At 36.9% G+C, this 26,666-nt stretch overlaps 1 protein-coding gene across 4 annotated transcripts in view; it reads right to left on the bottom strand.

The window, feature by feature from the left end:
* The window catches only part of DCC (DCC netrin 1 receptor), a 1,143,392-nt gene that overhangs the window by 303,956 nt on the left and 812,770 nt on the right, over positions 1 to 26,666 (bottom strand). For all 4 annotated transcript variants that reach the window (XM_043558863.1, XM_043558864.1, XM_043558865.1 and 1 more), the window contains exon 9: positions 20,633 to 20,787. In XM_043558863.1, coding sequence (XP_043414798.1) covers positions 20,633 to 20,787 — 155 coding nt within the window. The remainder of the gene's footprint in view (positions 1 to 20,632; positions 20,788 to 26,666) is intronic.

Below are 26,666 nucleotides of genomic sequence, written 5' to 3'. Positions count from 1 at the left end.
TCAGTTGGACAATAATTTTGTGGCAAAATGCATCTAATTTCTCTTCATCTCTATTCGAGCTACCTATTTCTTCAAAGAATGGCAAGATTTCAGAATAGATGCATAATCTATGCAAGTAACTCATCAATCAATGTCAGCTTAACCAACCACCTTTTTAAATTTCAATATTGCATTCCAGTAGAAATTCATTATAACACCTGTACCTAAGAACAAATTAAATACTTATGTTGGAGTAAAATGATATATATTACATGTCACTATTTGCACTGGGGACTGTAATTTCTGACTATATAGATAGATTTATAGCATAACAGAGAACTCTATCATGAGATATTATTGGATATTAACCCCCAAAATGGCACATAAAAGTTAGCTGAATCTTAATACAGCATCATTTATCATATATAATCATATTGAAGACAGGATGTGTGTTTGTACTGTATGTGAGAGACTGTGTGTGCATGCACACAAGCAAGTGAGTGAGAAGGGAGGAGAGCGCGCGCGCGCGAGAGAGAAGAGTGGAGAAAGTATCAGTTTAATGAGCTATAGTTTGTTAAGATGGGGGTATAGTTTCTTGTCCCTACTCTACTTATGATAAAGATCAGTCATTGGCATCAAGGAGTCCATAGAGTGCTTGCAAGTGTATGTACACTTTCAAGAATGTACCATGTACATTTTTTAGGTGTAGGGTCCATAAGTTTCCATCATTAGGATCTATGATTCCCCAAGAAGTAGCTCCCAATGGATCAGATAATGGAACAGATATCTCTTGTTTCTTTTGGCTTTGAAAACCAATGATTCTTTATTATTAACTCATTTGTAATGATTATGAATTACTTTCTGATGGGAAATATAGCAATAATTTTACTTTAAAAAGACATCTTCAACTTTTAATAAAATTCTAAAGCTGAAAAATATTTCCGAAATAGACTGTCCATCTCATTTTCCAAATCATGGGCAATTTAAAGGCATTTGAATCAATCTGGTTTAATTTGTCAAATATTTTAGGTTTTACAAGATGTTAGAGCTTTTGCTGATCAAGAAGTTACATAGCATATATGAATTAACACTCTGGTTTTCTTTTTCTTCTTTTTTCTTGCTGTTTATATTCCAAAATCTATCTACCCGTCTACCTTTCTGACTTCTCTTTACTATATGTAATTTGATATTTGCATTAATCAGACTAAAATCTAAATTATGATTTATCAACTATAAGGTTCTAAAAATATTTTGGGAGTTTAAATAGTCCCTTCTAAATAAGAATGTAAATATAAGATTTTCATAGAAAAAGCTTTAGAAGGATCAAGACATGCCACTGTCTTCATAATACTGAATGAGGCTGATGTCTCTTCACCATTATACTGATGTTTCTCAGCTGGAAGTCCAAAATGAAGACAAATGTTAGTGTCAGAGAACATGTAGTTGAACATTTGAATATTTAAAGTCTTTTCAAAATGACTGTATAGTACAATGTGTCCTACTCTTCCTAAATCATCAATTTAACAGCTACCAAACCTCTTTTTTTCTTAAGAACTAAAGTACTAGTGCATTTGAAAAAAAATCACATGTTATCATTCAGATAATGACCTATCATTCACATGTCCTCAATTCAGGCCAAAATTCTGAGCCTGATTTGCTTATTCATTTGCTAATTTAAAAATGATTCTTGAGCTCATTGTTTAAAATGGGCAGCAAAAGATCTAAGTAATTGTCTGTAGTGATCTAAATGGATTTAGACCACAATGCTCTTATTTAAGCAGCGGCTTCCATTGCCAATCTCACTGAACTTGTTTCAAATGCAAGTCATTTCTGAAACGATTTGCATTTATTGATAATAAAGTGCATGCTTTGATTGCCTCTTTGATTTTTTTTCCTCCTGTAGTTAACAGCTTTAATGATATTTCTATGAAATCTGTTTCTATTTTGTATGGGGAATGCAACATCAAAAAGCCTGCAGGCAATGTAATTATTAACATAATGAAACCCCTTCTTGACTGAACTATCCATAGTTAGGAGATATGACAGTAATTTGGCAAGAAGGAAGCACAAACTATGGGGTAGGTTTCTATTACAAAACCACAGAAGTCTGACTAGACTTGGTTAGAGGAAGTGGTTATTACCTGAGCATTTTATTTAGGGTTTTAATAGGTGGTATCTGCTAAGTCACAATATACTCAACTATGTCATTGTGTGTATATAGAGAAATATATGTAGATATCTATGCACACATAAACATGTGATATATATGATTTACATATTCCTTATATATACACACATGTATACACATATATGCTAACATATTAAATGATGGATGTTTCTGACAGTGTAGTAGAAAAAACTTTAATGGTTCTCTCTGAAAAAAAAATAGTACTGAAAGTAATCTTGTGATTCATCCTAGAACTAGAAGCAGTTTGCTAACAAAAGTGATTTCAGAAATTGACTTCAAGATAAGGTCTTTTCAGTGGGGTAGCTCAGGCTTTTCCTTGACATAGTCAAGTAGTAATAGCCTTGGTGAAGTATGCCAAGTATTTTGAACTTCACTTTAGAAAACAGGCAATGCGTAGAAATGTAAAGTGTAGTGGAAAATGTAGATTCCTGATGGCACAACTGAGGTCTCAAACCTAAGTTCTCAAACCATTTAAACTGGAGGTTTCTAAGTAATGTCAAAAGCAATTGTTTTTATGATCTAGAAAAGTTGCCTGAAAGATACCAAACATTGAAACTAAAAACCTAAGTTTTTAGCCAAATGTGTTTAAGTTTCCATGTTACTGAAGGCTAGATGTAATATAAATTCAATCATACATTTTTTCTCCTCCCTCATAATTTTTTTCAGAATAGCTTGGGTTGGGTTACTTTCCATTATGTTACATTTCATTTTAGATAAAAGTACCAGCTGGTTTTAAAGTCTATTCATAGGTTTTATGTGTTTAGGATACAGTGCTGCCTCTAGTATTATGAAATATTTTATTATGATAGAAATTTTCAAGGAATTTAGTAGGACAGAGAAAACACACACACAGGAAACATCTAGATGTGAACAACAGACCATATATAACCAAGATTAAAACCTCTCTGGGCAGACAATGAATTATATAAGAATTCTAGAAATTATAATCAGAAATGGTTATGGTAATTTGGTCAAGAATATTTCTTGAAGAACAATTAAGAGATGCACTGATGGAAGAAGGACAAGGAAGTTCAGGTGTGAAGAAAGAATCTGATGAGTCAGCAAAAATGAGTTTGATGGGTAATGGCCTTGAAATTAGCTTTTTCAGAATAGAAGTTACAAGCTGGTAAAGAGAGAAGAACCATATAGCTTGGGGAAGGCTTCCAACAGTGAGGCCTCTAAGTAAAGATAATGAGAAGAATTCTAAAATAAACTAAATTAAAGATGGCACCACTGATGATCTCATATTGAGGAAACAACCAGAAGCATAGAATTTTCAATTATTCACTTGTTTTTCTATTTTGCTAGCATTATCCACAAATCAAATAATATTCTACCAGTTTTTTAAAAATATGGTGTGTTTCAAGATACTTGATGAAAGTTAAAAAATTCATCCATTTTATTTGAAGATCCCCACACTAAAACTTCAGTGTGGGAATAAGTATTCAGAAAAGAAAAAAACAAAACAAAACAGGTGAATATTCCAAGAAATTGTCAGGAACTTTTAAGAAATTCTAGACAGAAATAATGGAAAGGTGAAAACTAGCTCTGAGATAACTAGTGAAAAAGAAAATACCACAAATGGAAATAAAGCACCTTAATTCTGAATCCTTGATCAACAACTCCCCTCCCCTCCCGCCATTCCATAACTCTGTATGCTTAGGCCAAATTATTTAAACACCCTGCACATCATTTTCTACACAACATTTCTACACAACAGGGCTATTGCCAGGATTATATGAGGCTATATAGAGAAGCAAGTGTTCCAAATAAGATGGTAGATGATATTGCTATCTGGACTCAAGTCCTCTAAACTATTCCATAGTTTGGTTCCCTCAACAGACAGTTGGAGGAATGAGTATTTGATCTTCTTAAATCTCAAGATTGTTGGGGGCAACCGGGTGGCTCAGTCAGTTGGGCATCCAACTCTTGATTTCTGCTCAGGTCATGGATCCCAGGGTCATGGGATCCAGCCCTGCATCGGGCTCTGCACTGAGCATGGAGCCTGCTTGGGATTCTCTCCCTTTCTCCCTCTGTCCCTCTCCCTTGCTCACACTCCCACAAACTTTCTCTCTAAAATAAAAAAAAAATTCTCAGGATTGTTGGAAGAACATGAGGAGACGATACATGTGAAAGGGAAATAGGAAACATAACATTCCATAGATGTATACAGCTGGAGCCCTGAATTAGGATTACATTTACAAACCAAATGTGGCCAAAAGAGTGTCTGATAAAAGAGTGGAGGTTTGCCTGCTTTGTCATAATAACACATAGAAGTTAAGCCTTTCATCTTCCTTATAAATACTCCACATAGACTTATTTTTACTGTTCTTATGTAGATCATACGTTTATGTTTAATTCTTACGGAAGATCTGCAAGCAGAAATTCCCAGCAAGGGCATGCACAGACCTCTTGCTTGTTTCACACTTATTTGTGGCTCACATATACTTCAGGATTGTATTTCTGCACACAAAAATGTCAGTTCTCTATAAATAGATATGCATCAGAGAAGCAGGTGTCTTCAGCTTATGTGCAACCCGGAGTGTTTCCCATGGTGATAATGTAACTAAATCCCAGCAACCTTTCTCAGAGTTGCTTTGTATTATGGTCAGTATGGGAAGAATCAATATTTGATGTTTGTAGTTTTAATAGAGCAATAAATGACTTGTATAGATTGCTTTTATAAAAGACCCCTGCTGCCATTTATTAGAGAAGAAGGAAGTGGCAATCTTTTTCAGATCCTCAAGTGAGTAGGTTTTTCCACATTATGACAAAAAGATCCTATCTTAAAAAGATACTATCTCTTTGGGAAAGAAATTTATTGTTTATCTATTTCCAGGCTTTAAAAGATAAGGAACTGCCTTGGGTAAACTAGTTCTTTTGGGAGGGACCATAAGTTAAAGAAGAAATTTTGAACTTTATTCTCCTAACACATAGTTTTCACAGAAATGGGAGATCTGGGCTTCTCTTTGAGGCAGAAAATGCCAAAAAACAGATCCCATCTAATAAGCTTTGTTGAGAGAGACTAATGGTAAAGAATATGGGCTCCAGAATGAGAGACTCTGTGTTCAAATCCAGTACCATTGCTCAGGCTATGTGGCCAGCTCATGCTACTTAGTACCTTTGAGTTTAATTTTTCTTATCTTAAAAATGGGGTTAATACTAACACCTACCCCATTGGTTTGTTGTGGAGATTCATAATAAACAATTTATGAACAGCATCTGGCACACAGGAAATGCTCAATAAATATTAAGTTTTTACAGTGTACCAGGCTTTGGGAGAATTGGTGGGGCAAACAATGAAAACTTCCATAGAACTTATAGTCTAAGATGGCAGGACACAAGGAGCCAACAGATGAGGGATTCAGATGAGGTGGGAGAGGTTGCCAGGGCAAGACCATACTGGGTCTTAAAGGCCTTGGAATGATTTTGATCTTTTATTCTTTTTAAATGTTTATTTATTTTTAAGAGAGAGAGAGACAGAATGTGAGTGTGTGTGTGTTGGGGGGGGGGTTGTGCAGAGAGAGAGGGAGACACAGAATCCGAAGCAGGCTCCAGGCTCTGAGCTGTCAGCACAGAGCCCCATGCGGGGCTCAAAGTCACGAACCGTGAGATCATGACTGGAGCTGAAGTCAGCCACTCAACCAACTAAGCAACCCAGGAGCCCCTGATAAGGAATTGATGAGTTTAAGCATGTTGTATTTTGTTAGTTACATAATGAGTGAATTGAAGTCGGCGAATGTAGGTATTGGGAGACCAGTTGGGAGAATATTCCATAGTAGCTAAGACAGTTGTTAATAGCTGGAATAAGAACAATGGCAGTGGGCAGGGATTCAAGAGCTACGTGGAAGATAAAATCAGCAGCATTTGAGGTATCAGAGGTAGGGCAGTGAGGAGGATGGAAGCACCAAGAACGACTCCTGTATTTCTGACTTGCACTGCTGAGTGTTTCTGGTGTTGTTCACTAAGACAGTCAATACTCCACTAAAACTAGACCCGGCAGGTGTGTGGGTGTGGGTGTATTAGCAGGTGAATATCACAGCACTGCTACCCACTGTTGGGTCTGAGATAATTCACTACATACAGACATGTCCAGTGGCTTATTTATCCCCAGAGGGACAGTCATAACCTAATACTTTTCTTCATCTTTATTTCTCTTTTAATTTCTTGAGGTTCTAGCCATTAATTTCATACCCTACTTCAATGAATGGCCTCAAATCACAGACTTTTATTTTCTTCTTTATTTATTTCTCCTGAATTTTTGTCTTTCTTTTTCTATATATAGTTAGCCACGTTTCAGGAACATCAACAAGTCTCCAGATTTTGTGATCATCTGTTTGTTTTGTCCCCACCTTACTTAGATCCTCTAAACCCATACTTTGATCTTTCTTAAAGCACTCAAAATAATTACCCCAGTTAATGGATCAAGCTGTGCTAAGGCACTTTTTTCTGAGTAATGTATACGCATGTTAAGAAATTTTGTTCCCCTTCTCCCCTGATTCTTGCAAAAAGAGCCCAAGATAAAATATCTTTCCTAACAGTAGCAACAATAAAAATTCCACTAACAATGAACTTGGGTACACATCTGACCTTGACAATACTGAAATTAATATTCACTTTGTGATTCCACTGACATTTATCACTGAGAAGCACCTTTAACGCCCTTACACATACATGCATGCAAGGGGAAGATTGATAATCGCACAGGGCAGAAAACCTAGTTGTCCTCTATCTCTAAGAAGCATCTAAAAGGTTCCCGGTCTGCTGACTGAACCACCCTGAGGATTAAGTTTATTTTATTTTCAGTATTCAAAAGATAAGAAGTTTATTAACCACATGGAAGATTTAGGCTTGCTCAGAGATAGCAGCAGGAAGACAAATAGACTACTGCAGTAAATCATCTCACAGAAGTTGGACGACGACTTTACACAGGGACGCTGGTGCGCAACTCTGGATCCAAGGCTTCCTTTCTTTCTCCAAGCCCAAGTCCATTGCTTCTATTTGCATTGGTGCCACAGAGTGTCAGGCCAGTAGGAAGAAAATACCTTCAACTCAAACATTCAAAGGCTATTGATTATGATATCTAGTAAATGCAGAGTAAAATAAGGAAGATAATGACTAAATATGAATGCTATTTAGGCAAGACTTTAATTATTATTTCTTTGAGAAGGATTAAGTTTACCTATTATATTTGTAACTCCCAAACTCAATTTAACACCAGATTGGCAATCTTCTTGGCTTATTCCTGGTTGAATGTAAGACAGAAGGGTATACATGTAGATCATCACTGTTTAGTATAAATGTGAGCCATGAATGCTCATAGTAATTTTAAAAAGCCACATTAAAAAAGTAAAAATCAAGTAAGTAAAATTAATTTTAGTAATATATATTTAACACAGTAAACTTAAATTTTATCATTTCAAAATATAATCAATGTAAGATTTGTTACTGTGACATTTTACATTCTTTCCATACTAACTCTTTAACATCGTGTGTTTATTTTACATTTACACCTTAAATTGGGCAAGCCATAGTTCAAGTGCTAAAAGCCACTTGTGGCTAGTAGCTACCATACTGAACATTGCAGATACAGGCAATGCCACCAGGTTAATTCAAGAACTCATGCATTGAAATGGGGGAAAATTCAATATTACCAAAGACAGTGGTAAAATTACTATAAGAACATTAAATAACAGAGAGGATATAGAACAAATCACATTCAAAGTGATAAAATTAATCAAGCTGTTGGTATAATCTAAGTCAGTAATATGTTAAGTCTATTATTACATTGTTATTTGTGATTAAATAGTATATTAAGTGATGAAACATACCACCAGAAGTAGCAGCAAGTTATTTCTAGGAGTATTAAGAATGTTTGTGAAGAGCTTGGATGAACTACAAGCCAATTAGCCCCCCTGAAAAATGGAAGTAATAATAGTTTTTATTTCATTGCAAAGTTGTAGGATAAGACTTTGAACAAAGACCGTAGATGAAGGGTTAAGATCAAGTAAGTGATTTATAACATAAAGTAGAAATTATATATCTAGCATGTTCCTCAGCAGTAGAGTTAGCATAACTCATTCAGACTGGCTTAAGCACAATAATGTTGGACGTTTTTAAAACATCCTGTCATGGCTGTGTTTTCTGAAGTAAAAAGAATCTTAACTCATTAAAGAACTGCTAAAATGCAGCTAACTTTCAATTAACTATTTTTTTCTATTTATTTAAAATTATTATGGCTAATCTTAGCTTGTACACACACACACACACACACACGCACGCACGCACACACGCATGTACGCACATTGTGGCAGGAATGTTATATTAGATTCAAATCCAGGCTCTGACAATGTTAATTTTGACACATTTAATTTTATAATTTCTACCATGAGAGTTGGGTTGGGCCAGAACTCTTGCTCACAGGATATTTCACAGGTATAGGGGGTTGCTATGGGCTGAACTTATAAGGTTTCAAGGTGATGACACACCATTACTACTTTAGCTTGTAGCTGTTAAAATCAGAGTCAACTTGCTCCCATCAACATTCAGGAAGAAATGCTCATGGGATTTTTATCAACTGAAGATCAAACTGTGGAAATCTGAGTGTGTAGTTGGTGTCAGTAACAGTCCTCACTGACAGCTTCTGCAAACTTCGTTATCCAGATGATTCTTTTCACTTGTTAGTCCCCTTAGGGCCACCTAAGCAGTTGTAGTCTTTAATATACAGAAAGCACTATGTCCTACAGCCTACAAGGCAGGGTTAGAATTGTGGAGAGAGGAAGAAGGTAGGGGCCTATCAAGTATGCTTTTTTTTTTTTCAACGTTTATTTATTTTTTTAAGACAGAGAGAGACAGCATGAACCGGGGAGGGGCAGAGAGAGAGGGAGACACAGAATCGGAAGCAGGCTCCAGGCTCTGAGCCATCAGCCCAGAGCCTGACGCGGGGCTCGAACTCACGGACCGCGAGATCGTGACCTGGCTGAAGTCGGACGCCTAACCGACTGCGCCACCCAGGCGCCCCTCAAGTATGCTTTTAAGAAAACGAAGGATGTTTCTCAACACTTCTCTGCTCGAGGGACAATGGTTGAGATTATTTTTTAAATTAAAAAGGTAGTTTGAGTAATATAAGTATATATACACACCTCATAGTTTGCTCAGTCCTTGCGCAGATTACTTGGAATCTTACTAACAAATCTTTGTGATTTGTAGGGCAGGGCATGTGTTCTGGACTGGATGGCATCCCCCAAAATTCATGCATACCCAGAAAGGCCTTCACAGATACGATCAGTTAAGTTAAATGAAGTCATACTGCATTGGGGCATGCTCTAAATCCAATATGATGGGTGTCCTTATACAAAGAGGCAAAGAGACACAGAGACGTGGACACAGGAGAAGTTGGTGGTTTCTGCCAGAAACCACCAGAAACCAGGAAGCAGCAAAGAAAGATTTTTCTCTAGAGCTTACAGAAGGAGCGTGGCTCTGCTAACACCTTTGTTTCAGACTCCTCATCTCCTGAACTGTCAGAGAATACATTTCTGTTGTTTTAAACTGCTTAATGCGTTGCACTTCATAGAGCAGCCCTTGGACGTTAATACAAGCAGTATGATCCCTATATTATGAGAGGAAATTGAGAATTAGAAAAGGTAACTGATTTCCTCAAAAATATATAGCAGAATATAGAGAACACCACAATCTTGAACCCCTGTCTTTTGCTTTTGGTTCAGTGTTGTATCTGTTTTCAGAAACAAAAACAAACAAAAGTAAACACAATTTTTGCAAGCATAGCAGTTTAGACATAGGTCTGCTGATGCCACCAGTATGCTGACCCACCCTAAGTCACTTAACTCTCTGATCCCAAAGTTTACTCTTTGAAAAATTCCATAATTGGGATCCACCATGTCAAAGCTATTCTATGGATTCAACATTATGTTTCAGATCATTGGGTAAATATGTTAGACTCTGAGGTAATGAGGGATAGAAGACCCTTCAAGATAGAGAAAAGGGTAAAGAAATGTTGGAAGACAAAGGGCAAATTCCTCCTTAATTCTGTGACCCCCACTTGGGCCTAAACCAGGCTTCTGCTGGTAAAATTCCTATGTAGTCTCAGAGCGAACAGGTGATTCAACCTCTGGATCTTTTGTGAACAGACATCCCACTAGAATTCAATCTCCTGTTTAATGAACACAGGCAAAGTACATGTCAGAAAACAAGCTGGTTCTGGGCTAATATTTATTTTGGCAGTAAGTTGCCCCTTTTGGACAGGTTCCTTAGAAAATCTCGGCAGCTGGGAGACTGGGCTGCAGATCAGAGGCTCCTTTTAGGCACTTCTTGCTGGTAGCAGCCACATCAAATTACATTTCACTGCTATAGGGAGGTTTTCCAGGAAGGAAGCTTCTCTATGATGGACAAATTTATGAGTGTCGGCTGTGCACAGCAGTGTGCATATCTCTGTAGTTCATTCATTAGGGACATTTGGGCACAGAAGTTTTACAGTTTACAACATGGAGAATTCTTCCATGTTTTTCCAATTGTTCAGCTTTTCCACTATTAGAAGCTAAACACCACATTTCATTTGGCCATCAACCTAGCAGAATGTGACATTTTCTTTTATTTTTATATTCAAAATATTAGACACATTCCTCAAGCACAGTCTGCTTAGAAAATAAAATGGATTTGGGGCACCTGGGTGGCTCAGTTGGTTAAGCGTTGGCCTCTTGATTTCCACTCAGGTCATGACCTCACAGTTTGTATGATTGAGCCCCACATCAGGCTCTGTGCTGAGCCTGCTTGGGATTCTCTCTCTCCCTCTCTCTCTGCCTCTCCCTGGCTTATGTTCACTCTCTCTCTCTCTCTCTCTCTCTGTCTCTGTCTCTCAAAATAAATAAATATAGAAAAAAAGAAAAGAAAATGAATTTAACAGTTAAAATTAATGTGTCAAAAAAATTAATTCTTGATTTTTCCACACACCCTCCAGGCTAGCTCCTACCCTAGTCTTCTGATTACAACAACAGGCCCCATGATTCACCTAGCTTCTGAGGCCAAAAACCTAATGGTAAATTTGACTCCTGTCTTTTCTCCATCCCATACCGTGAAGCCAGTCTTGTCCCTACCTTCTAAAGGTATCTTGAATCCTAACACCAAAACTTGAGCTACCAACATCTCTTGACTAAACCACTGCATTAGCCTCCTTTCTATTCTCCCCACTCTCACTTTAAATATGAAAATTAGGGTATGTTACTCCCTCTTATATATATATGTCTCTTCACTGAGTATGAAATCTACCTTCCTTACTGTGGCTTCCAAGGCTTTTCATGGCCTGGCCCAGTCACCTGTCGACCTCTGTCTCCACTTCTCCCTCTCCTTCTCTCCTCTCCACTCTCCTGTAGCATGGTGGTCTTCTTGTGCTTCATTTCCAGGGCCTTGGCTCTTGCTACTCTCTTCGGCTCAAATGTCTCCACCCAAGATCTTTGACGGCACCCTCCCCCCAAATTCATTCAGATATCCCCTTAAATGCCCCTTCTCCAGAAAGGCTTTCCTGACTTTCCTTTCTAGAATCACCTCTATTCTCCTCATTCTATACCCCCTTAAGCTGTTTTATTCTTCTGCATGCTTTATTTTTATTGGTTTATTGTACATCCCTATCACTAAAATAAACACCCCATGAGGATAAGTACTTTGTCTTTTTACTGCTGAATTCCCAGTGCTGGAAAATACAGGGTAGCTCTTTGGAGGTACAAGATGAATACTTGTTGAATGAATAAATGAATGGCCTGATAGGGTTCAAACAAATATGGGGAGTGAAAAATAGGCTTATGCAGACTAAGAGACTGATCTATGTGGTGACTTAGCGAGAGTCGGCTTTCTGCTCTCTGCTCTTAAAAATCTTAAGATCTTTTTATTTAAAAAAATTTTTTTTTAATGTTTATTTATTTTTGAGACGGAGAGAGACAGAGCATGAGCAGGGAAGGGGCAGAGAGAGAGGGAGACACAGAATGTGAAGCAGGCTCCAGGCTCTGAGCTGTCAGCACAGAGCCCGACATGGGGCTCGAACTCACGAACTGTGAGATCATGACCTGAGCCGAAGTCGGACGCTTAACCGACGGAGCCACCCAGGCACCCCACATAAGATCTTAAAATAGAAATAGAAGAGACTTATGAAATAACCCAAAGAAAAAGGAGATCATTTCAAACACATGTGAAAAGTACAGAGATAGAGATGAACCAATTATGTGCAGTGTTAAGGAACATGATTACATGAGGAATAATGAGAATCCAGAATGGAGGAATGCATGATTAGAGGAGCGCCCATTATTGAGGGTTTGGCAAAGTACCAGGTAGCAGGCTAAGTCTTTTACACTAATCATCTCATTTAATTCTCTGAAAAATCATGTGAGGATGTATTGTTGTGATCCATTTTATAGACGCTCTTTTAAATTTACAACATTGCTGAAAGATGTTTCTCTTTTATACACAAGGAAACTGTGGCTTAGCATAAATAGCTTACCCCAGTTAGCTAGTAAATGAAAAAGCCAGAATTCAAAACAAGTCTGACTTCTGAATCACTGTTCTCAACCATCTTCCACTTTTCTTCCACTTGGAACTTGGAACACCAATTATAGCTTTAATTAGGTGGTAATTAGTAACTTACTTGTGCAACCATGGGCTCAGAGTTCTACTGTTTGACTTTCAGTTGATAAAAACCCCACAATCATTTTCTCCTGAGCATTGACGGCAACATCCTGACTCTGGTTTTAACAGCTGCGATCCAAGGCAGTAACTGCATATCATCACCTTAAAATCTTTCGATTTCAACCCATGGCAACCCCTTGTACCTGTCAAATATCCCGTAATTAGAAATGATGGCCCAACTCAATTTCTATACTGGGGATGATTTGAGGCTTCCCAAGGTGGAAAGTTTGGGCTGAGAAAGAAAAGAGTTTTTCACAGAATAGACCTGTTAGGGGTTTCTTTTGCCTAGATATCTTCCTACAGAGTAGAAATAATATCTGTATTAAAACAATATAATTCAGGAACATTGGAGTTAGAGCACAATAGTCCCATTATTGCCCTTTTGTGTAGCATGTAAGATTTATCATATATTATAGCAGGCAGAATACCAGCCGTGGTTAAAAGAATCCATAAAAAATGAAGTGATTTAATTTTGGTTAGGTATCATATTAGCTTAAGTCAACTGTAAGTTTCTTGACATGATCCTTTCTAAATTACACTAATATTTCACACCAGAACACTATATCTATAACATTATGTGTATTAAACAGCATCTACGTGATTGTGCTAATGATATTATGTTATACAATTTTATGTTAAGTGTTATAATACCATAACCTGATATATATGCATTAAATTATATAGTACTTATACACTAATGCCTTGTAACTGTAAGTTTAGGTTAAAAAAAAGAGGAAATAATTTGATCTCATAGTATGATTTAGAACAATGTATCTTACAGGTATATTTTCATCAAAAATTTCATCCCTAAATTTTTTGGTATTATTCTGTTCATCTTATTTTACTTTCTATCCTCAGCACCTATAGAGGCCTTGACACTTGGTAGGTAGGTGCTCAATAAATGTTTATAGACTGCATAGATTAACAAAGCTTCTCAAGAGAGGGTATAAATACAGATGTATAAATATGAGGTATATTTACAGGTATAAACACCATACTCTCTTTCTGTCTTTATTTTTCACTAGTCATGTTCACCAGCTCTCCACAGAATCAAATATAATTGAAGGAGTTCCATAAAAAAACTCAGCTCAGCTGTTTTATCTTTAGAGTAGATTTTTATTTGGCTGTGCCAGCATAATGACAATATCCCTAAAGATGCTCAAGCTCCATTTTGCTCTACTTCAGTTTAGCCAGCAACCTACTTTCATTTTCAATAGGGTATATAACCAAACTATGCAATTAAACCTAAAATCAATCTATTCTGGGGGGAAACATCTTTATCCCAGACTGGATACCCATACTTCCTCAAAATGTCTTATTATTATTATATTTCCATGTCCTCTTTCTTCAAAGTCTCTAATACATATATACATATGTGTGTGTATACACATATATATACATACCAGCATACATACATAATAATTTCTGTTTAATTTTTCACCAAGCAGATAACTTCTCTAAATGTTTGATTACACCAATGGAAGAAGGTTAAATTATGCTTTACGCTCAGAGTAAAAGAGAATAACAGTGAGCCAAGAGAAGCCTTTGGGGAAATGGAACTTAGACTGTCCCACTGCTGAATCAAGCAACACATCATCTTTGTCCTTCATCTTTAAAGATACTTACATTGTTTACCCTGAGAAAATATTTAGAGACCTTTAAGTAACTAACTGAAGAAGATGTTGAAATCTAGATTCTCTGGTCTTTGAAAAATAAATCTTTTATATTAATTCAATGTATAATTCACTTTTCAACATTCAAAGAGCACTAATCTGTTAAATGTTTTTAAAGTTCTGCTTAAAATGGTTGCCACTAGACTACTAGTTCTTGAGAGTCAGAACAATGTCTGACTCGTTTTTGTATTTTCATGCCCTAAATTAGTGTCTAGATTGATAGTGTCCAATAGAATTGTTTGCAATAATGGAAATGTTCTCTGTGCCATCCCACATAGTAGCCAATAGTCATATATAAGCCACTGAAATGTGACTAATTAGGCTGAGGAACTGAATTTTTAGTTCTCAATTTTATTTAAGTTTTAAGTGCTATTTAACAACTGAAATATGGCTACTGTGTCTGAATTTAAATTTTATTTTACTCCAATGCACTTAAATAAACACATGTGACTAATAGTTACTGTACTGGAGAGTGAAGTTCTCGAACTTAACATGAAAAACAATTTTTGATTGAATGAATAAATGAATGAATGAACTACAGAGTGATTCACACTTGCTCTGAACTCTTCTAGTATGATTAAACAACCCATCCTTCCAAGCCTACCTCGAATTGTCATTATAAAAGACATAATACCTCACCTAGCTGACCATTATATACAAATGGATTCCTTAAGGCTTCTCTCACTAAGGATACCAAACCATAAGTCTTTAATGTCTCCCACCTTGTATTTGTAAAACTTAAAAGCATGTTTTGCAATGAGAGACTTTTAAATTGCATCAGCATTTGTATGCTACCAAAAAAAGATGGAATGTCAATGCTTATCATTATTTCTTTCCATGATTAACCTACAGTCATGCACATGACCATGCATTGTTCATTGGTTCATGGTCAACTTTGCCACCAGAGTCATCCCAAATATTCACTCAAATCACCATGCAGTACAGTTAATAATTGAAAAGCAGCTCGAGTTATAAAATAAATGAGCTAGACAGAACTATGATTTACTTGATTTTCTTAATTTACAGAATCATGATGAAGTAAAAATATAATTGGAATTTAATACCTTGGCCATATAATAAGTATGGCTCAGATTTTACCAGCAAATTTTAAGTAACCAGTTATTCATAAGACGGCAATGTTGTGACACATTTAATGGGATGATGGTATGTTTTCTGGTAATAGGCCTCAAAGTTCAGTTAGGGATACAAAGATATACATTAGGCAAGAAGAGATGACAACCTAGTCTATAATGGCCTGATAAATTATAGGCAGATAATAATTAGGGGAAAAGTAATAAAATATATAAATGGCTGATTTGTATAATAATCAAGCTAGTTCCAAACTATCAAAAAGGTATTATATGAACTTTATTACCTACTGAGTGTCCCACTTTGTTTGTTAAGTGCAGGGCAGTTGGGATTATGTTTCCATTTGATCCTGTCAGGGGCAGGGAGTTTCTCTCTATTGACTGTCTACTTGATGCCAGGGAAGACTCAGGAGCTTCTCATATGTTATCACATTTCTTCTAGAAAGAAGAGGAATAAATCATATCTTCAATTTATAGTTAGGGAAACTGAGGTCTCAAGGATTAAGAAACTTGTCCTAGGATTCAGGTCCTAATATTGAACAAATGATGTTCAGAAATTTCTCATTTCCCTCATAACAACTGTACAAGTAGAGCCCTATTCGAATGAATGAATGAATGAATGAATGAGTCAATAAATGAATGAATATCCATGGAAGGAGGGAAAAAAGAAAATATTCCTATGCTTCTGGATAATATATTCTAAAGTGACTCAACCTGGGGGGTGGGTGGATTTCACTCATCTTTTCAGTATAAATATAATGGACTAAGAATTCCAACACAACTCAAATATAAAAGGGTTTTGTGGATAATTGGGTTGTGGTCTAGCAAATAGGCTTCCCATTCTAACTGAAGCCCTAGGCCAGTATGTGGTCCATTTTAACATTCTTCACGATTAAACTGCCTTAACAGCATCTTAAAGGACCCCAAATAATAATTCAAAAACTCTCCACATGTGGTATGAAAAGATTAGACAAGTCTTAAGCAGGCAGGGACTTAAATCCAGCTGATAATACAGTGGAGAAATTACACACCATAAAGGCAGGGGGAAGAAGCAAGGGTTTAGCAAAAGGAAGATATAATCAGGGGACATAAACCTTCCTTTAAATCAAGCTTTTCTATTCTGGGTGATTATTTCATAAACTGGATCTGGGGCTGTTGATCTCTTTAAATGATTACTACAAAATGTATGCAGTTTTGAAACAGTTGCTGGCTGATTTATATTTCAGACATATTTTCCATTAGTGTTTATTCCTTGAGAATATGGTTTTCATAATAGAGTTAATATTTTCAAATATTATGGAAAACTTGAAATTCAATTTGTATAAAAGCTATGTAATTTTAGTGTACAATTACTACATCATATTTGGAAAAACAGTGATAAAAGGAGCAACCAAATGCATACCCAGATGAAGCCCATTTTCAAAAGATGAGATCATTTTGTCAGGGAAAGTAATAATGATAGAATTGCCCACCTCCCTTGCCTCTAAATTCTGAATTTTAGCCAAATAATAAAATCAGCCTTTGAACTTCCTCTAAAGAAATAACAGTAGGCTCATAAGCTGAGGAGGGGGGGGGGTGTGGGACTAGAAGGGGAGGAAAGGAGAGAGACAAAGGAGAAATAAGAGAAGAGAGGAGAGGAAATGAAGCACAGGATCTCTAGAATGTTCCATCTTCCTCAGCAATTGGTAGACTATCAAGCAGGCTTGAAGAAGATGAAGTGTTCCTTATCCTAGACATATTTTTAAATTGCCAAAATGGCATTTTGTGTTAACAACAGAAGATAAAATACACATATAGTACCTATTAGTCATGATAACATAATTTATTTATTCTAATGTCTGTAATAGAGACAGCAAGTGAGCTACACAGTATTCTTAATGTAAATGAGTTGAAGGAGTTGGCTAACTGTTTTGTACATCTAAAGGATATTCTGAATGTACTGTTTATCTAGCCTGATTTATTCTTATCTATGTATCTACTAAGTAAGAGGGGAATTATCTAAGGCAATTCTCAACAAAACAGAATCAGGGCACTCCCCACCCCCATTCAAGTAAACAATGGCCTGTAAAGGAAAGAATTCTTACTCCATGCAGCAGTAAGAACAGAAGTGATTTAATAATGATGCTGTTATTAAAGGCCAACACATGGTTAGAATTCTAAGGTCATTATTATGCCCTTGGTGAAAAAATTCTAAGCTCCTTCATGTTACCAAAGCAGAAAGATTCTATATTTCATTTTCTGGGGAAAAGATCACTTATATCAGACAACAGTTCTAACAAGCAACATACTTTATTCAGTCAGGCATTTAGTTTTATCATCATTTATGCTAATTTCTAAGCAAAGTAAATGCTTACTGAAACCAGCACACATAAGGTCCTCTGCACAAATTCTCAGACTACTTACTGAATGAGGAGGAATGGAAGACATACAAAAGGGCTAAGGCAGCTGTCTTTGAAATACAACACTTGCTTGAGGAAGCAGGCATGATGTAATTTAAAAATACAAAAATAATTAGACACTATGCCTCAACCAACCCAGGTAATGGGCCCACATGCAAACCCATGATTGAAATGGTAATATTTCACTTAACAACTTCCTACAAGTTCCCTTACTTTGTTTTGTTATTGTTACACATTTGGAATATTTGCCTCCTTAAGAATCTTCTGAAATCCATAAGTGCTATTATTTCATTACACACATATGCTTTTCTAACATGCTTCAGATGGCAGGAAACAGTATTAGGAACATAGCAGATGTTCATTAAACATATTTATAAATTGAATTATGTTACTGTTTTTGTTTTATAAGCTAAGGCCATATGTGTGATACAAATAATCACTGTCTGATTTTCTTTTTATTAATGATACTAAATATGGTAGAAAATATTATATAATTAGTAGTATTTTCATGAAATGAGTCAGGGTCAAATGAAAAATACTTTCTTGTTCCTTGGCTTTGAAAAGTTGGCATAAGAGAAAGTAAGTTAAAAATAAAACTCTATAAATTGATATTTTTAGTTGGATACTTAGAAACAATGGAATTGATAGAAGAAAAAATAATGTTGCTCAGTCTTAAAAAAACAAGGCTGTCTCCCTATGGTTTTTATCAGAAACATAATATAATCATGGCCAGTCAGCCTTGAAATGTACACTAAAACAAATTCTTAGGATATCATTAAGATTAGGAAGTAAAGAATTCAGATAATTCAGAGAAATTGGATCTTTCGAAAATAAATAAGCTTTTAACATTTATGTTCTACAATTACAAAATTAAATGAGGTTTTCCTTTAGAGAGTTTCTGATGAGTTTGTAAATTGTTGGTCTGCATACAACATGGCATGCACCATTTAAAAAAATTATATATATATGTGTGTGTGTGTACATATATATATATATATATTTTTACCTAATTTGTTTTTATTCAACTTTGTTGATTATAAATATCATATATTCATAAAAGATATTGATTCTCTTTATATATGATCTATAAAGAATAAGTTAATAAAGAAACTGATGACTAAAACATAGACATTGTGAAATGGAAGTTGGCATTATTTAGTGATTTAAATACAAACACTAAAAATGTTCTCAAGAACAGATACTTAGAGATAGAACTGGCTTCATTTATGGGCATAACAACCAGTGATGTCACCTAACATACTGCATGGAATGTGGCTTAGTGCCCTGCTGTAGCTTCTGGATCCTGTGTTGGAGCCTGTATTTCCTACACATTATCTGATACCTGTACATACTATGCCTTTAAAGATGCTGTTTGGCATTTTATTTCTATGAGGCAAATATTTCTAAGATTTGTACAGTTCAGCCCTCTCTCCAACCACTAACACATTTTTTATTCCAATTTCTTAACATTTAGTCTTTGTGACCTTGTCTGAGTAGAAAAAAGAAGAATGTAGATTTTGCTAAGTATAGAGCATGAAACCAGCACTAGACTACATATCAGAGGGTTACTGCTCCCTCTTCATCAACATGCTAATTTAAAACACCCAAAAATTGACATGCAAAGATTATTTCCTCATATTTATCAATTAAAAGATTTCTAATTTCTACTTCACCATCTTCCAAAAGCATGTGAGATGATTCTAAAATGAAACATAGGTTTTTTTAAAAATAAAATGAACAGGAACCCAAAGGGAATAGTATCATGAATGAAAAGAAAAAGGAGTAGATACAACTAGATGTCTAAATAATGTAGTTTGTTACAAGTAGTCATTCATTTCATTTAGACTTTCGATTATAATTTTTAAAAATTTTAACAAGATAAAGCTGGCAAACTGCTCATCAGTAATCAATCTTTCCAAATAACGTTAGAAGTTTGATAGAAAAAAAACCACAAAATTTTATAAGATTGACATCTTTCAAATGTATAGCTTTGGAGCTATTCCATTTTAAAAGTAGAAATCCGTGAATTATAACATGGTCAAAGAACATTCAACTGTTTTACTTTGTGAAGATGTGGTTTAATATAGTGATTTTAGTTAGAGGATCATGAGATTGCCCAATAGTGATTATCTCTTTTTATTTCTTGAGCTGTGGCTTGCTTTTGGAATCTCCTTAAGGGCATTCAGTGCATGTTTAAGTTATTCGATAAGTCCCTGTATTTGGAAGTCCTATATGGTTGTTCTTTCACCTTTGATGTTACATTCTTGATAGACAAACTTGGAAAACCCCATAAAAAATCAGTGGAGGAGACCGATACCCAATGTGGATGATAAAGGCCTGGCTGGCAGAGTTAGTCAGTTACTTACTTAGGAAGTGAACATGTAGATTGCGTGGATGGATTAGGCCTTTACAGTTGTCAATTTGCCGTTATGGCCTAAACGGGGAGGCCATTTTGTTAAAAAGTTATCTTACCTTTAAAAATCCTTGAGTTTAATGCGTTGCTTCAGAAATATTCCTTCCATCTTGTTACCTTAAGAAATTTCTATGACAGGATTCAAGGATATTGCCAGCAAGAAGAAATAGTTTCTAAATGTGCCCTTCTATTTTCATACTCACACTCTGGCTGAGTGGCCACTTTGATGGGTTGAGAACTCTCTCCTGGTCCCCACTCATTGTAGGCCACAACTCGGAAGGTATACATGGCTTCTGGCTTCAGGTTTCCCACAGTAAGCTGAAGGGACCCAGGCTGGGATGTATTCAATGCTCGTTCCCTGGGAAATAAAAGTTTCAGGGAAAGATTATTTTAACATGAGTACTTTTAGCCAAACATTTACTTAATGTGCCAAAGCAGTGAGGTGGACCGAAGTCTGCTTTCTCATTTAGTGTTGACTCTGCTGTAAATCAAGGCCTCTGGCTTACTATGGGAAATAGATTGGAAGGGCCTACAAATAAATATTACAGGGTTCTGGGGGAGTTCAAGTTTATGCCATTCCCATGAAACTTGCAAACTAAAGTCTTTTCCCTTGACATTTTACAATTTAGAATTCACAACTCATGACAAAGAGCTATTAAAATAAGAAGAAACATCTGGAATGTAGACAGGAAGATGCATTTTGTAAACATCCGGCTAATGACAGAAATCAAGGTTTCAATTATTCCACAAATCGGTCTTTGTCAGTATTGCCAACAAATGCATTTATGCATTTTCTCTCATTGTATGAAAGGAAAAGGCAGATGCTAAGTGTTGATGTGCATGGAGCTTGAGTTCCTGTGGTTACGTTAAGTGCAATTAGTGAAGGAGGGTAGATTCCTTTCTACGTGAGGAGAAATTGCAACGTGTCTACTTGCCTTGTTCATCAAGCCACATCTATGTGTGTCCAATTCATTTCCCAATCAAAAACTGCCTCAGTGATTCCAGACAAATGAATTAATCTGATCATGGTGCAAGGTGTAGTACATATTAAGAGAGGACAAGCCCTAAGAATATAGATGCTAACATATAAGAAACAATAACTACTAAAGTATTCTTTAAGAACACACATTATTGTAGACCATTTGTATCCTCAGTGGTCTCTTATAATTTACTGACAGGTGAAGAAGGAACTCCTTCTAAACTAGACAACGGTTTCCTCCTTCTCCTTCTCCTCCTCTTCCTCCTTATAATTTACAAGCCCTATGAATATAGATGCTAACATACAAGAAACAATAACTACTAAAGTATTCTTTAAGAACACACATTATTGTAGACATTTGTATCCTCGTTGGTCTCTTATAATTTACTGACAGGTGAAGAAGAAACTCCTAAACTAGACAACAGTTTCCTCCTCCTCCTCCTTTTTTTTTTTTTTTTTTAAAAGACAGAGTGAGAGAGAGAACGTGAATAAGTAGGGGAGAAGGGCAGAGGGAGAGAATCCTAAGCAAGCTCCATGCTCAGTGCAGAGCCCAATGCAGGGCTCGATTCCACAGCCCTGGGATCATGACCTGAGCCAAAACCAAGAGTCTGATGCTCAACCTACTGAGCATCCCACCCAGGTGTCCCTACTCAACTGATACTTAAGGCTTCTATTTCTAGATACTGTCTCTTGCATTTCAATGGAATTATATGTGCATTTTAATTTTGCCATGGGGTTTTATTATGTTTGGGGAAATATTTAAAATGTCTGTCAGGGCAAATTAGGTCTCCAAAGAGAAAAAAAACCCACAAAGTTCTAAGGGAATTAATGGTGATTCTTGAGCATGTATACAATCTTAATTTGACTGATATAGCAGAGACTGGCTGGTTCATCCTCAAACTCATTTCTTCTTCATGTGCTTGCCTGTATTTCCCAGCCCCTGTGGGAGCGAGACAAGGTCATGTGACCGAGCATACCCAGTGAGTTTGAGGTTACACAACATGTGCTGATTCTAGGTCTGGCCTAGAAAAACTGCACATGTGGTCACCTCTGTGTTCTCTTCCTTCACCTGTGGGCCTGGGGTAGTCAAGCATGGGAACCTTGGGAGCCATATATGGATGATGGAGCAGTCCAGATTTGCAAGAATTCTGGAGAAGAGCTGGGAGAACTGCTTGTCAATCAGGAACATCCTTTTTCTACTTTATAGAGTCAAACAGTTTTGAACCATTATAAATATTAGGGCTTGTTCATTATAGTAGGTAGTGTTATTTTATCCATGACTGCTAATAATTAAAATATGTACCCAGAGTGGTTACCAGGGTGTATGGGGAGAGAGGAAGAGGAAGTTATTTAATGGGTAGAGAGTTTCAGTTGAGGAAGATGAAAAAGCTCTGGAGATAGAGGGTGGTGATAATGCTAATACATTATGAATGTACTTAATGCCTCAGAACTCCATACTTAAAAATGGTTAAACCTATAAATATATTATGTATATTTACCACAATAAAAAACAAACACCCTGTATGAATCTACATATAGCCTAAGGTTTAGGTATTCCTTTAGGAGTGCTGTGTTAAGTTGCTGAAAGGCTGAAGTGTGACTTATAGGAGGGGAGGGAGCTGGGTGGATTTCAATAGTAACAGAAAGTAGGTAAGGCTAAGACATCAGATAATGCTCCTACATACCATGTATCACACTACTCTCTTCTACCCACCTAAGATTATGTAGGCCAACAAGTTGCTTTATAAAAGAAAACCCTTACAATCAGAACATATGCCTTGTGGATATATGGATTTTTGCATCTTATTTAGTTTTCTTTAGCAGAACTTTTAGATACATTGCCTCATGCAGCTCTTTTATATAGATAGTATGATTTTATCATTATACAGATGCAAAAGTGTAATTTGGAAAAATAGTGTTTTGTTTTGTTTTTATTTCCAAAGGGCTTACAGTTAGTAGATAGCAGAGTTAAAAATGAAAGCTGGGGATTCATCCTTTAAACCAGTATTGATATCATTTAACAACTGTGGGGAAACGAGGGGCTTATTTGGATCATGGGCCCTTTGGGTAGAAGATATAAGGCCATCAAGGAGAAGGGATACTAGGCATTCAGAAACCACTGTGAGATGAATCTGTCAACTGCTGTGATATGTTTCCTAGAATCCAAGTAACATTGTTGTCATGAATGTCAGATTTGCATACCAAACTTCTTGGGTATCTATAAGGAAAAATGGCTTTCATAATCAACTTTATTCTGATACTACTAAAGAATTCAGCAGAAAGATCTGTGTTCCGGGACATGCTGGCATAATCTCTTGAACAGACATTCTTCAAAGGAAAAAGAGGCAAGAAAATCTGGGCACGTAAGAATGTCAAAGATCATCACTCACATATAAAAGTGGATGCTGGTTTTTATTATGAAGAGAAGAGTTTTAGGCTCCCATAATCTGTATCAGCCTTGAAAAAGTATCCCAAATTAATAACAGTCATGAAGAAAAGTATACTCGTTAAGTATACTCAATATTATACAAAGTGTGAATAAAGCATCTTTAGAAAATATTTCTATGGTAGCAATCTGGAGAAAAAATACAATTTAAGCAAATAAAGGGTGCTTTCTCCACAAATAACTTCAACACAACTCTACCCCCCTACTCTAACCACATGCTAGCACTGCCCTGGGTTGACCAGTGCTAGAAACTGGTTGACCAGTTTCTTCAATGTACACTCTTTTTCTAACTTTTTTAATGTTTATTCATTTTTGAGAGAGAGACAGAGCATGAGTGGGAGGGCTAGAGAGAGAGGGAGACACAGAATCCGAAGCAGGCTGCAGGCTCGGAGCTGTCAGCACAGAGCTTGATGTGGGGCTCAAACCCACAAAGTGTGAAATCGTGACCTGAGCTGAATTGAAGTCAGATGCTTAACCGACTGAGCCACCCAGGCACCCATTCAATGTACATGCTTAATGGTTTAATAATGATTTAATCGAAACACTTCAATTTATGTGCCACTTTTCAGAAATCTGCTCTTGTAATCAAAGTGAGGTCACAATGAAAATATTTTTTAGACTGGAGTGGCTTCATCATTCTTAAGTCTGGGGTTGTTCTTTCGGCTCTCTCAGTTTAGCTGAGCCTGAGTCCTCAAGTGCTAATTGGTGCCATAAAAATGTTTACCTCATAGGGTTTCTAGAGAATTGAATGAGATGCTGGAACCACATAAAGCAGTAGGCATGTGCCTGGTCGTCAACATGAAGTCTCACATCCATGATAGTAATTGCTGTTATTTTTATTATTATAACAAAATGCCACCATAATCTCATAGGAAATAAGTACTCTTGAGTCCAAGAAGAGGACTTTTCCACAAAGTATTCAGAACTAGAATCTGAGAAGAGAAATTAATAAGAGGTACAATCCAGAAGAAAAAAAATACATAAATGGGTTTCACTGAACTGTATGGGCTTGCTCCCCCCGCCCCCACCCCACCACCTCCCTCAAAAAAAAAAAAAAAACACTTTTAAAATACTTACTGTAAAGTTAATTTTGTTTTCTGAGATAAGTTAAATTTTAAAGGTGGTCATAACTAGGGGTACTGAACAAATTCTGATAATGAAAATAGTATTATAGGGGCGCCTGGGTGGCCTAGTCGGTTAAGCGTCCGACTTTGGCTCAGGTCATGATCTCAGGGTTCCTGGGTTCCAGCCCCGCGCCAGGCTCTGTGCTGACAGCTCGGAGCCTGGAGCCCGCTTCAGATTCTGTGTCTCCCTCTCTCTCTGCCCCTCCCCCACTCACACTCTGTCTGTCTGTCTCTCTCTCTCAAAAAGAAGCAAACATTAAAAAAAAATAGTATTACCTTTAAAAGGTGTAGGCTTCACGGACAGCACACTGAGAAGGAATTGGTGTTCCCTAAATTCACAACAGAGCCCTGTGAAATGTGATGTCCACACTGCTGGTGTCTGGCCTGTGTTGCCAGGCTGCTCTGGTGGTTCCTTGGGCCCTAGTGGAGGGACTTCAAACTGCTGAAGGCAGACAAATGTATTCTGGGAACCTGGTATTTCCTGCCTGTTGTCCCTCACAGATTGGTTCAGTTGTAAGCCCCAGAGACTTTCAGGCACTTTTGATCATTCCTTTCATGCTTTAATAGTTGAAAAATAAAATACCACAAATCATTCCCAACAAGTAAGTAAAACTCTTGAGTTTGGAAGGGCCATTTATTACTGGTCTCTGGTCTCACAATAAGCCAATGCGAGCCACCTGAAGTAGTTACACTCTCCAGAGTCTCCACGTTGGACCAGTTGGCAATTACAATTTTCTGTCTGATCACTCTGGTCCACATTCCTCTGTGAATGGGCAAATAAACCAACTAGGTATTGAAGAACAAAGAATAATAGATGTTAGGAGTTTACCCAACTATTGTGTTTGGGGTGTTATGCCTGTCACTGTACCAACTATCTTCGGGAAAGTAGCAGGGGCTCAGACCAGCTGTCTCTTGGTGAAGTTCTCTCCTATGACTCTAAAGACGTAACTGCCCTTCAGATCCACAGAGCTCAGATTCATGGCTGTGGCATCAGCTGTATTATTGACAAAGTTTCATTCCTTCACTTCCGTTCCACCTGACTCTGAGTTGGCAGTGCGGAGCTCAGGCAGGTTCAAGATCAGTTGGCTGAAGTAAAGGGAACAAGTCACTTGTGCCTTCTAGAATTCATTCACTATAAATTCATTCAGTGAAAAATCACACCAAATATAAATATAAAAAGTCTGTCTCCTCATGCTGGCTGAAACAACTATAGGCAACTTGCCCTCCTCTTTTATATGGAGGCCAAGAAGAGTTCACAAATAGGAGACATTTCTTTCCTGTAAATTCTACTTTTAGGTGCTTTGGGTTACCAGGTGGAGGTTTCTTAGGAAATAACTGCGATGTTCTAAAAGCACACACTTTGACCTAATAGCGACAATGCTGCTGCTTTTCAGAAATCAGATGGCTAAGTCTTGGGTGCTGACACATTGTGAGCCATGAAGTCCAAGATGGTATTTGCACAAGTTGCATTAAGACCTAACTCTGGGGGCACCTGGGTGGCTCAGACAGCTAAGCATCTGACTTTGCCTCAGGTCATGATGTCACAGTTCATAAGATTGAGCCCCACATTGAGCTCTGTACTGACAGCTCAGAGCCCAGACCCTGCTTCGGATTCTCTGTCTCCCTCTCTTTCCGTGCCTCTCCCGCTTGTGCTGTCTCTGTCTCTCTCAAAAATAAATAATAAACAT

This window comes from Prionailurus bengalensis, chromosome D3 (assembly GCF_016509475.1).
Source record: "Prionailurus bengalensis isolate Pbe53 chromosome D3, Fcat_Pben_1.1_paternal_pri, whole genome shotgun sequence".
In the NCBI taxonomy this organism is placed as follows: Eukaryota; Metazoa; Chordata; class Mammalia; order Carnivora; family Felidae; genus Prionailurus; species Prionailurus bengalensis.
Note: the sequence above shows the minus strand (reverse complement) of the source record. Positions and strands in the feature narration are given on the sequence as shown.